This window comes from Sphaeroforma arctica (genome assembly GCF_001186125.1).
Source record: "Sphaeroforma arctica JP610 unplaced genomic scaffold supercont1.69, whole genome shotgun sequence".
Classification (NCBI taxonomy): Eukaryota; class Ichthyosporea; order Ichthyophonida; genus Sphaeroforma; species Sphaeroforma arctica.
The window spans coordinates 35,641-50,868 of NW_014040489.1; the positions used below are offsets into that span (position 1 = coordinate 35,641).

Sequence of the window (15,228 nt, forward strand, 5' to 3'; positions counted from 1 at the left end):
TCACTTACCACCCTCGCTGTGTGGCTTGTGTGCTCATATGCATCATCATCACTTACACCCCACGCTGTGTGGCTTGTGTGTTTATATGCATCATCATCACTTACACCCCTCGCTGTGTGGCTTGTGTGTTCCTGCAGGTGTGTCTCCTACCTACAAGAGAAGCTGAAAAGACACCCTGCCCCTGATGCCGGCACAGTGGTGGGCTTCAACGGCACGCCCAGTCGCATCCCCGTGCGGTCCCCAAGTCGCGCCCCTGCTAGCAGCAGTGGGTATGGACAAATACAGAGGAATGCGGACCCCTCCAGCGCCACTGACCTCGATGGTCGCCATGGCAACACAACACCCACACGTGGCGAGAGCTTAAGTTTCCGCAGTGGCCCGGGTGTGAGCAGTCGGGGCATGTCCATCTCACCAGAGCGATCGCCATACTACACCCAGCCACAAGCCACCACCCCACAGAGTGCAAAGGCCTACCGCAACTACGCACCCACCCACAACCAGCCACAACCCGACCTAGACGCATACGACCACCCGGACTCTCACAGCCACCCCCACGTGCCACCGCACAGGAGTGTGCAGGAGTCGCCGTTTGTGCACGTGCACGCGAGCAAGCCCATCCGCATGCCGCCCACACCGGCCGACCGCGTGGCCAAAAAGGTGACGCTAGAATGGGACAGCCCCGAAGACACGCTGGCGCACAAGGGCCACTTCCCCGACCTCGCTCCCACGTACATGAGCAGCGATGACTCATCGTTCATTTTACCTACCCGGCACCAAGCGGACCCGAAGTTCGGGTCGGTCTCTGCGGCCAGTTTGGGGATGGGGCGTCAGCGGTTGGGCGAGGATCTGTACGAGGATATGGACGTAGACTCGCACAGCCTCAGCCCGGTCCGGAATTTGGGACAGAGTGCCCTCGGATACGACAGTACAATCTCGGGTGCATCAGCCGCTATAGACAGCACATACACTTCCACCACTTATGGTTACGCACATACGAATACGGACACGCAACGCATTTCGGCCCTAAATTCAGGTGCAGGTGCAGGTATAAAGACAGATCCGCACGTGGCCGCCCCTGCACCCGTGCAGACACACGTGGCCGTGCTGAGTTACCTAGCAACGGTCGGAACTGAGAGCCCCACACTGGCCGTCAAGACACTCAAAGAGTGTGCACGCTCACTCAAGGACCACCCCGAGCGGTGGGGTGTGCCTGAGTTTGAAGAGCTGCTGCAGGCGTGCTCGTTGCACGTATGTGACCGTGTGTCGATGTGTAGGTTATGTTTGGGTGTAGCTTGTGTTTCTATGTGTATAACTGCGTATATATATATATGTGTGTGTGTGTGTGTTTGTATGTATGTATATGTGTATGTATACGTATACGCATATGTATATATGTGTGTGTGTATATGTGTGTGTGTATGTATGTATATATATATATATCTATGTTTGTATATATATATGTATGCATTTATGTATGTTTGTATGTACATTTGTGTATGTGTGTATGCGTGTGTGTATGTATGTATGTATATAATATTTTCACATTCTTCTGCAATACAAATGCCCATGTTTCTCCACCCCATAAAAATCACCTCCATTCTTCTTAAGTACCCCCCTCATTCCTCCCCACCTACCACCCACCCCTCCCTCAGCTGAGCCGCATCAACACCGCCGCCAGTGCCAATGCCACAGCGCTGAGCGACCCCGCAGTCAGTGCACGTCTGTGTCGCCACACCGTCCATGCCATCCAGCAACTGTACAGTGATTGCAAGCTCAGCATGCGCCAGGTGTCTAGTGTTGTGGTAGAGCCACTCCTCTTGACGGTGATAGAGGCCACGACCACGCACAAGCACAGCCGCGAAGCGTACAGCGACCGTGATAGGCGCGAGATCGCCAAGGCTTTGGAGAGCCTGCAGCCCACTATTGTCCGAGGCCATCCCCCCAGCGTCATGTTGCTGAGTTTGATGGGGTGGGTGCACAAGCGTGTGTGCGCGTGTGTGTGTGTGTGTGCGTGTATGTGCGCGCGTGTGTGTGCGTGTGCGTGTAAGTGCGCGCGTGTGTGTGCGTGTATGTGCGTCGTTTCTGGCCATCGTAGTTGTGCTTAGATTGTCTAGTTAATGTGTGCATAGTGTGATTGTAGCTCTGTGTAAATAGCAAAGAAACCAGCATATGTATATATCATCATTAGGGGTATAGGATTTAGCTTCGAGCCTGTGAATATCCGAATGGGAAGTAATGGCGACTGTGTGTTCGTTTAGTAAGTGTGAGTGTAGGGGTGTCTATGTGTGTGTGTGAGGTGGACGTAAACGTTTGCGTGTGTATAAAACAGACTGTACCTGCGTGCGATCGTATATCCACCTTCTGGGTCATTCCCCATACGAACACTTACACATACGCCACTCATTGCCACCACTCCTCAAAACCCTCTACTCGCACCAGTACATGCACACATGCAACCTTACTAGTATACTATTACACCTGCCCAATGTCTCACCCCACCAGTCCTCTTTTGCCCCTCCCACCTCAGGAGCCTCAACCAGACCACCCGCAACGCCGACTCCAAACTAGTGGACAAGCTATCGTCGTTTGCCATCCAGCTCATCCGCATGTTGGATGCGCACGACACCCAGACCATCGCGTGGGCGCCCATATTCACGGCTATGAACTACTTTCTCACAGCCTTCCCTGTCCATTCTTGGCAGGACAGGGCCCTGTGGCGCTATTCGGAAGAGGACAAACCCTTGCGCGTGGTTGAACGGCTGGCGACGCTGGTGGTGCAGCACGAAGGAGTGGCGAGCAAGAAACACGTGGAAGGGTTTGCCGAGAACGCGCCTGTGGCGGTGTATATGACGCACCTCTTGGCGCGAACTTTGGGGCCGAGTGGGCCGGTAAACGGGCACGACATTCTACCAGGACAGACACAGTCACAGCCACCACGTGACAATGCGACGACTCATACAGACCCACGTGCACAGCAGATCCACGCACTACCTGAAGTGCAGGTGCAGACACAGGAGCCGCAGCAGAAGGGTGTGTGGGAGTGGATGTCTGTGGTTGGTGGCCCTGAGTGCTAGTACGCGTGTGATCCACCTACTCTGTGTGTGGTGCTGATCTCGTGGAAGATGTGAGTAGTGGTGTGTCTGTGCTACTGTATGCGTTTCGCGCGTGGGGACTGGGAATTTTTATATTTATATATGTATATATATGTATATATATATATATATATATATATATATATATATGTATGTATGTATNTATATATATATATATGTATGTATATATATATACATATATGTGGGTGTGAGTGTGGGTATGGGTGTGTATGTATATGTATGTGTGTAATTCCTTATAGATGCGTTGCTTGTGAATATAGGGGCTGAGTCAAAATGTCATGTCATGTCATGTCATGTCATGTCAGAAAGATGCCCCCGAGCACAGTACGTGCACAGATTCGAGTGTACACCTATTCGAACAGACACCTATAACCCCTTGTACTCAAGCATATCTGCCACAGCCATAGGAAGTGGCATACCACTTGTACTCGTACTTCACCCGTGCAATAGTACAACGTGGTTGGTATGCCCATTTGCTGTCGGCACCATCTACGGCTTCTCACCATAAGCCCTTCGTTTACGAAATCATACCAATGACACATCTCTCTACATACCACAGCAATCAGTAAAGAGATTGCAGACCAAGTCCATGCGATCACTAGCAAATTGCCCAGCGACTTATTTGAGGTATGGCTTTACACAGTGTGACTTCACTTCGTTCCATGTGGTGTTGGGTGTCTTTTGAGCTTTCAGTTATGTGTGTGTGATCGGTCCAGGACTCTAGTTGGTTGGTTGCGTCGGCTGAGTTTGTTGTCACGTGCATGAGACCGGCATCGTTGCATCCAGGGCCGTGCGGTGTGTCTGTTTTTGTTATCAGAATGTGTGGTGCATCTGTTTTCATAGCAATGTGGTGTTGCGTTTCCCATTTGTATGTAGCCTTACGGGTCTTGTTGGGCTATGGACTTGCAGGGATTTCAGCACCTTTCGTATCAGACGTCCATGTATTTTTGCAGAGACCTACCTGGATTGTGAAGGTCATTTGGCTCGATTGGTTGTGTGACCGTGTGATTGTGCCTTCTTTACACTCTTTTCCCACGTTTCATTGGCCTGTCCACCATTAAAGGCGGGTAAGAAGATGGCACACATATTCATCGAACACCCGGAAGCAGAAAGTGTCTTGGAGACGAATATTTCGCATCTATCGGAGCACTTTCAGGTATTGTTGCACCGTGTGTTAGTCAGGCAGTTCTAGATTTTGGCATGCAGCTGTTAAGGTTGGTGTGCAGGTGTTGAGTTTGGCTGCAGGCTTGTTTGTACCGAAGCTTGTAGATGGATCTCAAGAGACAGACCATTCACAGGCTATGCACAGCTGAGTAGGTACTTTGCCACGCACTACCGAATATTCCCTTAGAGCGCTTGGTGCTATAGTGCTGCATGTTGTCGCGTAGTTCACTCAATACGGACACTATACGGGAAGAGAATACATCAATAGGTTTTATGTGTATGTACGTATGATGTATGTGTGTACGTATGTATGTATGTATGTATGTATGTATGTATGTATGTATGTATGTATGTATGTATGTATGTATGTATGTATATGTACATATATATATATATATATATATATATGGTTCTGCAAGTCATATTACAAAAGACTCGACACCAGATCCTCACACTACAAATGAACACTCTCATCCCTAACTCTCTCACCTGCACCTCTTCTGTCTCCACAGGACTATTTCCGACGGGACATTCGCGCCCACATTGACACACTCAGGAACGAATTGGGTGTACCAGCCCCTTCCGATCGCCTCATCATCACACCGCTCAACTCACAAGTGGAAGAGCCACAGCCCACGAAGTCACATCACGCATCACTGGAGTTCGCTAATACCGGGACGATTGTGGGATTGGCGGGCGCGCACACGAGGGACCGTACCACTTCAGCTATGAATTTGGATATTCTCGGCCATGGGTCGACGCCTCTGGCTGATGTCGAGGTGTGTTTGTGCTTGATGTGTACCGCCCCTTTGTGCCATATTTCGAGCATGTGCGAGGGTATATAATCATCTGCATGTGATACCGTTACAGACATGTCTATTCTCCATGTTCAAGCACGCATGAAATGTCGATGGTTTATCTCCGCTGCGTCGTTCAGAGGGTGTTAAATGTGTTGTGTATAAAAGCCACCATCCTAATGGCACCATGTCACGTGTTGACGCAGTGTCAGTTTTGTCTCTCAAAGTATCTTGTACGAAGGTGTCTGTATCTTCCTGAATGCACAATAATTCATACTATCAATTTCCAAGAGAATTGTTGCTCCTTCAAACAGAGTAGCTCGTTTTGCTTACTCTAATGGACAATTTAAAGAGTCGCATGTGTATATGTGTAAAAAACCCCTAAAACCCTAGCCGGTGGCATGTGTATGCATGTGCGTGTGTGTGTGTGGCGAGTTCCGCAAACAATTGAGATTGATATATTTGATCTGTCCAGCACATAAGTTATCGATAGCAAACTGTTCTAACCAATGTACTATCATCACAGGCATCTGTGAATATATGATAGTGATTTAAGGGGTATGTCATCCGTGAGCATATGATAGTGATTAAGGAGTATGTCATCTGTGAGCATATGATAGTGATTTAAGGAGTATGTCATCTGGACTCGTCACTTCTCGAGATACGTATTTTAGTTCCGATCAATCGGTGTATCGACTGTAGAGCTCCGTGTGGGGTTGTACATGTCCGTACACTCGTGTGTCGAATTCCTTACCGTTAAATGTTTTCACTTACACTTGAAACCGTGAATATCCACACACCAGCAGCCACCCCGAAGTTCTGCCCACATTAGCGAACTGGCGGCGCTCCTTAAGACAAAGGTGAGCCAACCATTGCGATGTGATGTGTGTGATCGTTTGTCGTTTCATATGGACGCCTCTCGACATTTGGTACGTTTTGAATCTGTTCCTTGTGAGTTTGGACCCCATGCAAGAGTACGGCCTATTGTCAGACGAGAGGTGTACACCATGGATAATCCTTGGACTGTATATCTCGAGCAAAAAGTGCGTGGTTTTGGGTTTTTAGGGCTTCATCAGCTACGGCAGCAGTTGTGCTCTGTCCAGGTACGTCTCTGAGAGTATTCGTCTCCGTATACACTCACAACTAGATGTATACACGGACGCATGTGTCTCGATACCCTTAAAAATACTTTTCCATGTCCATATACATATAATCACTTGTATTTGTTTATATAAAGACGTTTGTATGTATGCGTTTGCGCCTGTGTGTGGAAGTAACTCGTAGATATTCTTAAACATCCGTCTTTCAACACGGCATCCTCATACAAGTTTTCTTGCGTACCTATTTCCGTGTGACTCGATATGGACACAGATTTTTACAATTAGCAACTAGCATACTAGGATTGCCAACTCATACTGAAATGTTAGTCCAGCGATGATACCGATTTCTTTAAAGTTAGTAGCCTGACTTCTCTATCTGTTCCATACATCCGAATACCAACTACACAAGCACACCCGGTATCGCACTCTCCTTTTCACTACTTGTTACCCCCACACAGGTCCGCAGTCAAGCGCAGGACTACCCATCCGCCCGCACATCACAAGCCGCGGGAGGTGCTTCTGTATACGACACCTCCTATGCCTTGAATGCGGCACTCTATGACAGTAATGCAACACAACACGGACCTCTCTCCGCACCCGTCCAAAGTGACTTGAAAGCGACGCTCAAGGAGAGTTTGGCGAGACAAACAAATAGATAATTGTAGCTGGTCAAAGACAGAGTCTATCAGGCAATAAAATCACATGCACAAGGCAGTACCTTGCTTACCAGCGCGAAAAACTTATGTTTCTACTATGGAGCTATATACTCCCCGCATTTGGTATCGAAAAGGGGGTGCCGAATAACTACACTTCTGTACCGTGGTCAATAACTACCTGTAATCACATAGACATATTGATCTACATGAGCGTGTGATTGAACTTAATTTCTCGTCACGGTACCACTTGATGAGTGTTCATTCCGTTCACAGAAATTGTCAAATGTTTTTTTTCTTTCTAATTCTCTCTATCATTGAAACTCTATGCACCACCCGATATTCGCAGTCAGAAGTCATATTTAAAATATTTACCAGGCATATATCTCCCTTGTACATATGATTTAGAATGCTATGGAGATGATCATTGCGTGTGGAGAGACAATCCGACCTACAAGAGACTGTTTCAAAACAATAGTGAATTCTAAAACTACACGGAAATATATATAAATTTGTTCTCAAATCAGAGTAATATGTTAGGGTATCCGTATGAGCGATTGCTGATGGCAAAATACGAAGTTGTACCTTGCATGACCGATATGAGACCGCATTTAGGGTTTTTTATTCTTCTAGAGGCCTTCGTAAATAATTCTCCCACAATTATGATATTTGTGAACGGAAACAACTCTTTCGATATTTCAAATAATCTCGATCATAGGGAATATATTATTTATTTCTATGTGGGGTAATTTATTACGTGTCTAAATACGCATCAGGCTTCATATATGTATGAGAATTTCGGAACTCAACATCAAATCCAAATAACAATACCGACAAGTATGACGTGAGTATCTATCTAAAAGCCCTTGAGCATACTCACGTTGCACTAAATAGCCTCATGAACTCTGAGTACCTCAACGTTTGGTCATATTGTCACTACTACCAGTGGCTGTCTATGAAGCTCCCGATACATTCATGGGTTGGCTGTTAACTTGAGCTAATAACCTCTAATACAGTCATCATCATCTCAACAACGGCATTTACACTACCAGCACTACAGAGGAGGACACGATCTCATCCAGTACATTTATCCGAACTCAAGTAGACAATATGAGCTCCCCATTTACACCACACCCCCTCAATTTGCCTGTAGAGTTGAATCCCGGGATACAACGGCTTGCATTAGCACTGGCCTTAGAGGCAAATCACTCAAATACTACGGCCGAACATGTGTCAAACAAACATGTGGGATCGATATGGAATTGCGAGAAACCCACAATCGATGAGAATAGCTCCTGTGATGTTGGACCCATGGGAGCATTCATATACAATTACATGATGAAGTATGGAACCGACAGTAGTTTGGAATCACAGACATCACTCGAATTCAAAAAGAGTGTTTGACCCTGTATTGTTCTCCCAGGATGAGTGTGCCGTGAAGCGTATTGAAGATAGAATGCACCACATACAGCGCACTCTCAATCCAAACGAATTAGATTTATTTCATGCAAGGAAAAGAATCACAAACTGCATATCAATGGGGCACGGTGGCAAGGCTAGATTTAGCAGAGATCTGAGTCTAGCCATCATTGTCCCTATGAAAGAGGATGTGACACTGATGACAACTGCAATAGAAGTAGGGCATATCAAATATAAGTGGGCATACAAAAACAGGAAGCTCGTGAAGGGAGAGGAGCATAGGACATGAATTATTACACATGTTACAGCTAGAGGATTTGCTGCACATATACGTAGGTACATAAGTGGACCAACTGAATTGCGCACCAGCTTAATGCGATTACGAAAATGTTGGCTACACGTTACCCATCCAGATTTTGAACAAAGAGATGGACTAGAGGGTAAGAAACTTTGGTCGCCAGACGTGGAACGAGAATTCTGAAAACTGCTAAAACACGTTGATAGTTGGTGGGTAAGCATTTTTTTTGTACGATTTTGTAACACACATGCACGGAGCTGACCTGCAGCGACTACAAACTACAAAATTTAATTGGTAACCGGTTGTCTATTTTTCACCAGGTGCTTGTCAGACCTTGCCGGCCAGGAAATGTATGTGCGGATACCATCGAAAATATATCTTGCGGTGTGGATGAGTCTGCGAGGTACGTCCCAACTTGAAAGTTTCATCGGAAATCCATTTACTTGGGAGAGGTGAGCGGCGCTATTCCAGGGCGACATTCTGTACGCTAGTAGCTTGGTTAGTGTATACACATGACATCGATATACAATCCAAACATGGCCTGAGGCGTAACTTCTATCACTATGCACATTCAAGCATACAACAACTAAGATATACATCGAATATAACACTCATATATCCCACGGGTGAAAAGGTTATTGAAAAGTAGTTCGGTCACTTAAAAATGTCGTCAAACCCGAGTGGCGCTTAGTATAGTGTTAAGTCTGGATAAGTGAACTCAGCCAGAAGTGCCGTTGTGAACGGCGCCCCTGCTGTATTCATTAATCATGTTTCTGTGTGGGACAAGATTTTCTCCCTAACAACGGCTGATTGTGAAAATACCCGTATATATGGTTTTGGTCTCTCACTTACTAAATTGTGATGACATCTGATGAGTCGTCCTTCTCTTTCATTAAATCGATTGCGAGCCATAAACGTTATTAACCTAATAGGTCCCACTCCTTTATCGGTCACTGGAATCATGAACGGTCCAATATTCTTAGCTGTAAGCACAGTCGTATCGAAATTGCAGGCTATGGTGTTGGCTGTATGCCTGACTTTGAAATCTTTCTTTCCATCGCTTCTATCTTTTTTTCAGAGCGATGTCCTTTATCTCTATAAAACAAGGAAAGACGACATCTCTGATTCTGCTCATCTTTTGTAACCATGATATCACATGATCTTTCTCAAATTTCGCTGTTGTACATCCCAGCTAAGCTTGAAATACTTACAATGTAGTTTGTATATTTTTATTTGTTGCTTTTAAATATAGGTGGAGAAAACCGTGGCACCTTCCATTCATCCTAGTAACTCGATAATTCTTGGTAAGTGGAAATTGTATGTTAACTGACGTCAAAACTTATCAACACATTGTAGGATGCTTGCGATACTTAGCACACCGATATTACGCAGCCGGATATATCACTCATAGCTGTCCTACTCGGACGCTATTAAATCGCACCGATTGAAAGCCACTTACAAGCCACCAAACGAGATTTGCGATACTTGTCAGCAACACGCAAACTGGGTATCACATATAGTAAGGTCATACATTTCACGCCTATCTTTCAGTTGACAGTGACTACTCTTCTAACTCAGATATAACCAAATCTACAACATGGGAAATTGTTATGATAGCTGGTGGACCGTCTTTATGGGGAAAGTAATAATAGTCTAAATATGATATTTATTTATTGTATCTAGTTATTAGAAAGAACAAAAACTAAATTGCCAACTGATATATAATTATATATAATTTATCTTGTTATATATATACTATAAAATATATATACTCCCTGGGATGGCTACGACGAGCATTGGACCAGATGTCAGTACCTTCAAAAACAAATCCGTAAACATGCAATCAACCTGGTCAAGGAACACCCGTACGCCGCAAGTATGATGGTCTGCGATTAGGAGACCTGCTATATTGAATTTAAGTTATTTGATTCAATAAAAGATATATTTACCCTTGATAAACGTGTGCTATTGTTATATGTTTGAATAAAAGATACATGAAAAACATATACTGTGTTACAATTGAATACATAAATCACTCAAATTACCTTGTATTGCATAATTTGTAATAAAAGATATTTGAAAAGGTATACTCTCTATTCTTGATAAACGTCTACAATCGCATACTGTTTTAGATGTAGAAGTCTAAGGTTTATCCTTTCTTTTTATCCTTATAGTTCTTTTCATCCTTGAAAGTATATATCTTGGTAAGTTAAATACGTCTGGCTTTCTAGAATAGTTCATTCCAAATCGACCTTTTGGTGAATTGTTTTGGAATTTCTAGACATACTATTGGTTTTTGTTATAGTCTTGAGTCGATTGGTTTTCCAGTTATCCAGGGCAATTTATATATGTTCTCATCCGATGTATTTTGTCAGTTGTTATTTCAGGTATGACAACAGTTCTTTCTTTCTGAAATAATGAAATAATTTTGGTTCTGAATTTCTTGATTTTCATTTCTTTTTTATCCATTTTAAGTCCGCGCAACATCGACCTTAGCCTTAAGTAGATTGTCGGTATTGCCTTCCTCCCTGTTGTATCGTTTCAGCTGGGGATTATCGTCTACCGAGAACAACAGCTTTTTGTAACAAGAACTCTCGTACTTCGGGGGTGCAATGGCTAAGGGGTTCTGTCAACCGCTCCACAAGTTGGATCATAAAGATTCAGATGATGGCTAGCTTGGGTGGTGCCGCTTCATTACCCATCAGAGGGTAGAACACGTGGAGGTTTATATTCTTGTCCGACTTGTTCTTAGTCTCTAACACATAATCCCTCTACAGAATCCGTTAGCGATCCAACAAGGTCAAGTAGCTGAACTGGTACAGGATCCTACTACCAAAGCCCTGCGTGTATAAACGTGGGTTTTACTTTCTTTTACACGTTTAGGTTATCTGGTGCCGGACAATTTCCACCCTAGCAGTTTGATGAAGTTTAGGGCATCTCATCCTATTAACAATAACTATGCGTTCGACCAGTGGTTTCAAATGACGGTTGCACCCAAATCCGCGGGTTTTATGAGATTCTCTTATGTCAGAGTTGTTCTCGACACTGTTTTGTCAAAATGTCTCCGCACGCGTCCCTGTGTTATACCGATTTGATACGAACAAGAAGCCGAACCAGTGAAACGTGAACTGAACGATCACATTTCCCATTATAACTCTCAGGGGCTGAATCAGACTTCAGTCCCGGGCGCTACACCCGAGGAACATCTGTTAGCTCTCTGAGGGGTTGTTTGTGAGTTAATCACAGGCACTATCCATATTTGCAAAAGCAAATACATCCGTGTGAGGAAGACCTAAATGTTGCTACGCTCGTCGAGAATAGGCATAGATCCGCACACGGAATCACAGGCGAATGCGTCGAGACGTTCTGTACTATTCTCCAGGAGTAACACAACTTTGCTCTCAGCAAAAGCACTGCTAATGGTCGAACTGACAAAAAGAATTTTCAGAATAAAGCAGACAAGAATAACAGGATGCAGCCACGAGGTCGAAGTAGCCCCAACGGTCAACCAGAACAGAGCTGTGGTCGCGGCGTTGGCGGGAGGGGGGGGTGCAATAATAGAGCTGCACCTCCTGACATTCTTACGGCTCTGGCTGCATCTAAATAAATAAAATTATAAATATTTCGTCCGGAGTTCTTCCACCTCTCTTCGCCTCCTTCCGGGCAAATATCTGCCTGTCGGGAGGTTGGTGTCTCTCCTCTGGGTTCCTCGTGGACCTCTCAGATCTAACATGCTGCGTCGCTACATCAACATATGGGAGGTGAGTCTGTCAATTACTGAAACCGAATTTGGTCGGCAAGAGATCGCCGAATATGTACGCAAAGTACCAGAAACAGAGGCATTTTGCGTCCACGACAATGTCACGCTTGCTAAATCTGAGAATCCAGCGCAAATCATCGGCAGCCCATCACTGATCAATGACAACGCACAGACACCCCGCGGAGGAAGTTGTTAAGACCCAAGATGCGGCTGATTTAGAACTGATGAGAAAATTTAAGTTTCTATATATCCAAAGCCCCCATTGTCAATAAGACACCCGGTGTCATATCCAACCCCGATTTCTGTGGCTTAACATCGTGTTCAGGGTACTTGTATAATCTGTGTACTAAGAACGGGTTGGTCCTCGACGACGCAACCCACTGTGCGTTGGTGGTCGACGAGCAGAAGGAGACTAAACCATATAAAACCAGAGGTCGTAGTGGAGCATATCGTAGCTACTACACGTATGTTGACCAGCAACTTGTCTTTGCGGGTGACTACAATATGGACGACGGCACTTCGTTCATGTTGCCCTCTGGATACTGTAGTGTCTGTAGCAGGTGCTGGTGTTGCTGTATAATTCCACTTACGTCTTGTTCCGCTGTATTACTGTGATCTGCCGGAGAGGTATTAAGGTCTACTCTCACATTCATTTTTAAGTGAGGAGAACAGATGAGACGAAGTATCATCTGTTCTTCCCTTTTGTACCCTTGAGGCGAAAAAAATTAAGAGGAGTCTTGTGACTGGAATGGCAAGTAGAGATGTGATTCCAGGAAACAAAATAACCGAGCATAAATAGCAAATTGAAAATTTTGTGTGCTCTTTGTATTTTATCGTAATATCGCTTTTTCGTGAGAATGATTTTTTTCAAAGTTCAATAAAATCGAGATTCTCTGTTCTCTTCGTTTTTTGAAAAAAATATTAAATCTAGTAGTATTATCTTTAAACCTAAAGCCATCTATCAAAATTGATCTTAAATATTTTCAATGTCCCGCATCATGAAAATTTGGTACCTCGCTGAGAGAGTCTATATACGTTAATAACGTTTTACGTCGTCAGCCCGAGAGTAATTTGGGACTTGTTCTCAAATTAATATAAGTATAGGTGGGTCAGCCCGAGAGAACGTAAGAGTAATTTGAGACTTCTTCTCAGATTATTCTATTTATAGAATACGGGCCACCGACTAGCCGAGAGCCGAAGTCCGAGACTGAGTGTAGTAACAGAGAATATGATATATTTATTTCTAGAAAATATATCCGAGTGCTATAAAGTGTTCTGCATAAGGTTTCTCATACTGATCATATGAGTTTTTACCCTGGCCAACCCAAGTGGTTGAACACTAGTACACACACCATCAGTATATAACTGAGGGTGAGATCATAAATAAATTCATTCGAATGCACCATACTTTAGATACATTTACACTTTATTTAAAGTCTACTATATTGCACGCTAACAACTTATCAGGTCACTCTACTCTCGTGCTACCAACCTATACTACTCCTCAGTGGCTCAACCAGCCTAGCCAGCCAGCCAGCCAGCCTAGCCAGCCAGCCAGCCAGCCAGCCAGCCTAGCCAGCCAGCCAGCCAGCCCAGCCCAGCCAAGCCCAGCCCAGCCCAGCCAAGCCCAGCCCAGCCCAGCCAAGCCCAGCCCAGCCCAGCCCAGCCCAGCCCAGCCCCGCCCAGTTCAGTTCAGTCCAGCCAGCCGACGCAGATAGCCCTAATCCCTGAGTCCCAGAGTCCCTGAGGCCCTGAGCTCTGAGCCCTGAGCTCTGAGCCCCGAGATCCGAGACCCGAGACCCGAGACCTCAGCCCTGAGCCCTGAGTCAGCCTACTATGTAGTGAGCCTCAAAGTCTACTGTCTCTCGGTGTCTCCGACTCTTCCGCTTCGTCAGCATGGATTACTCTATCTTCGCTATCAATATGCCCACTGTGAACTCTAAGTATATCAAGACCACCACTATTCTCGAATCGAAGGTCGACTGGCTTCCTTGGAAACCCCAGACAATTCTATCCGTAAATTGTGAAGGAATCCCAACAATATTGACCGATCCAACCCCGTCTAGAGGCAACCGATGGACACCCAAGGAAATCGCTGAGGCATATCGGATTATCAACCGCACCTTATCTCCACTGCTGCAAACGGAGATCAGCCAATTCATTGATAAGCCGTGGGAAGCTTTTGCCGCACTGAAACGCAAGTTTGAAGCCCTGACCGAAGATGATATCCAGACATTAGAAGGAAAACTGAACCACATCACGCAAGAGCGGAACGAATCTTACGCCAGTCTTACCAGTCGTCTCAACACGGCATGTGTGAAATTCAAAAACGCCGGAGGTACGAAGTCTAACAATAACCTATGCGCTATTCTACGGCAGGCTGTAAACGACGACAATCAGTCTGTTAATATTACCTTGAAGTCAACCGCTATGATGGCCATGTCGTATGATGAGCTCACCACGTATCTCATCGCATCGGATCCGGATGAAAGTGACACATCAACCATTGTGCACGGTGCGCATGCAGCTATGTCGACAGAAATTGTGCATTCTGCAATACTCGTGGGCATTCCATCGGGCAATGCCGGAAGCTACAAACGCTAATCAAATCATGCGTGGCTGTAAACCCACATAATCAGGGTTGTGACCACGACGGTCGTAAACGTTACGATCGACGGATTGCAAATCTGGTCCTCGTCATGACATGAGAGACTATAGATTTAAGTCCAAGAACAATGACAAGCATCGCCGACCTGATTCAAATCGTGACTACCGTACTCGTGTGGAACAATACAACAGAAACAACAGCTACCAATACCGCTACGATAATCACGATGGTCAGGACCGACAGGACTATCGAGTAGATAGGTACAATCGACGCGACTACGACGATGGTAGATATTCACGAGATACCCAACGTGCAC

General features: G+C 45.3%; 2 protein-coding genes across 2 annotated transcripts; both read left to right on the plus strand.

Annotated features, from left to right (window-relative positions):
* Positions 1 to 37: 37 nt before the first annotated feature.
* On the plus strand, positions 38 to 7,166 carry SARC_01678 (hypothetical protein; the record flags this gene model as incomplete). The annotated part of the gene is made up of 9 exons (XM_014304579.1): positions 38 to 75; positions 138 to 1,248; positions 1,653 to 1,969; positions 2,528 to 3,030; positions 3,673 to 3,740; positions 4,177 to 4,269; positions 4,790 to 5,056; positions 5,878 to 5,934; positions 6,633 to 7,166. The coding sequence occupies 9 exons, from the start codon at positions 38 to 40 to the stop codon at positions 6,831 to 6,833; spliced, it is 2,655 nt and encodes an 884-aa protein (XP_014160054.1). The 3' UTR covers positions 6,834 to 7,166.
* A 416-nt stretch (positions 7,167 to 7,582) lies between these two features.
* Positions 7,583 to 8,231, plus strand: SARC_01679 (hypothetical protein; the record flags this gene model as incomplete). The annotated part of the gene is made up of 1 exon (XM_014304580.1): positions 7,583 to 8,231. Exon 1 carries the CDS (start codon positions 7,938 to 7,940, stop codon positions 8,229 to 8,231), a length of 294 nt encoding a protein of 97 aa, XP_014160055.1. The 5' UTR covers positions 7,583 to 7,937.
* Positions 8,232 to 15,228: the final 6,997 nt, after the last annotated feature.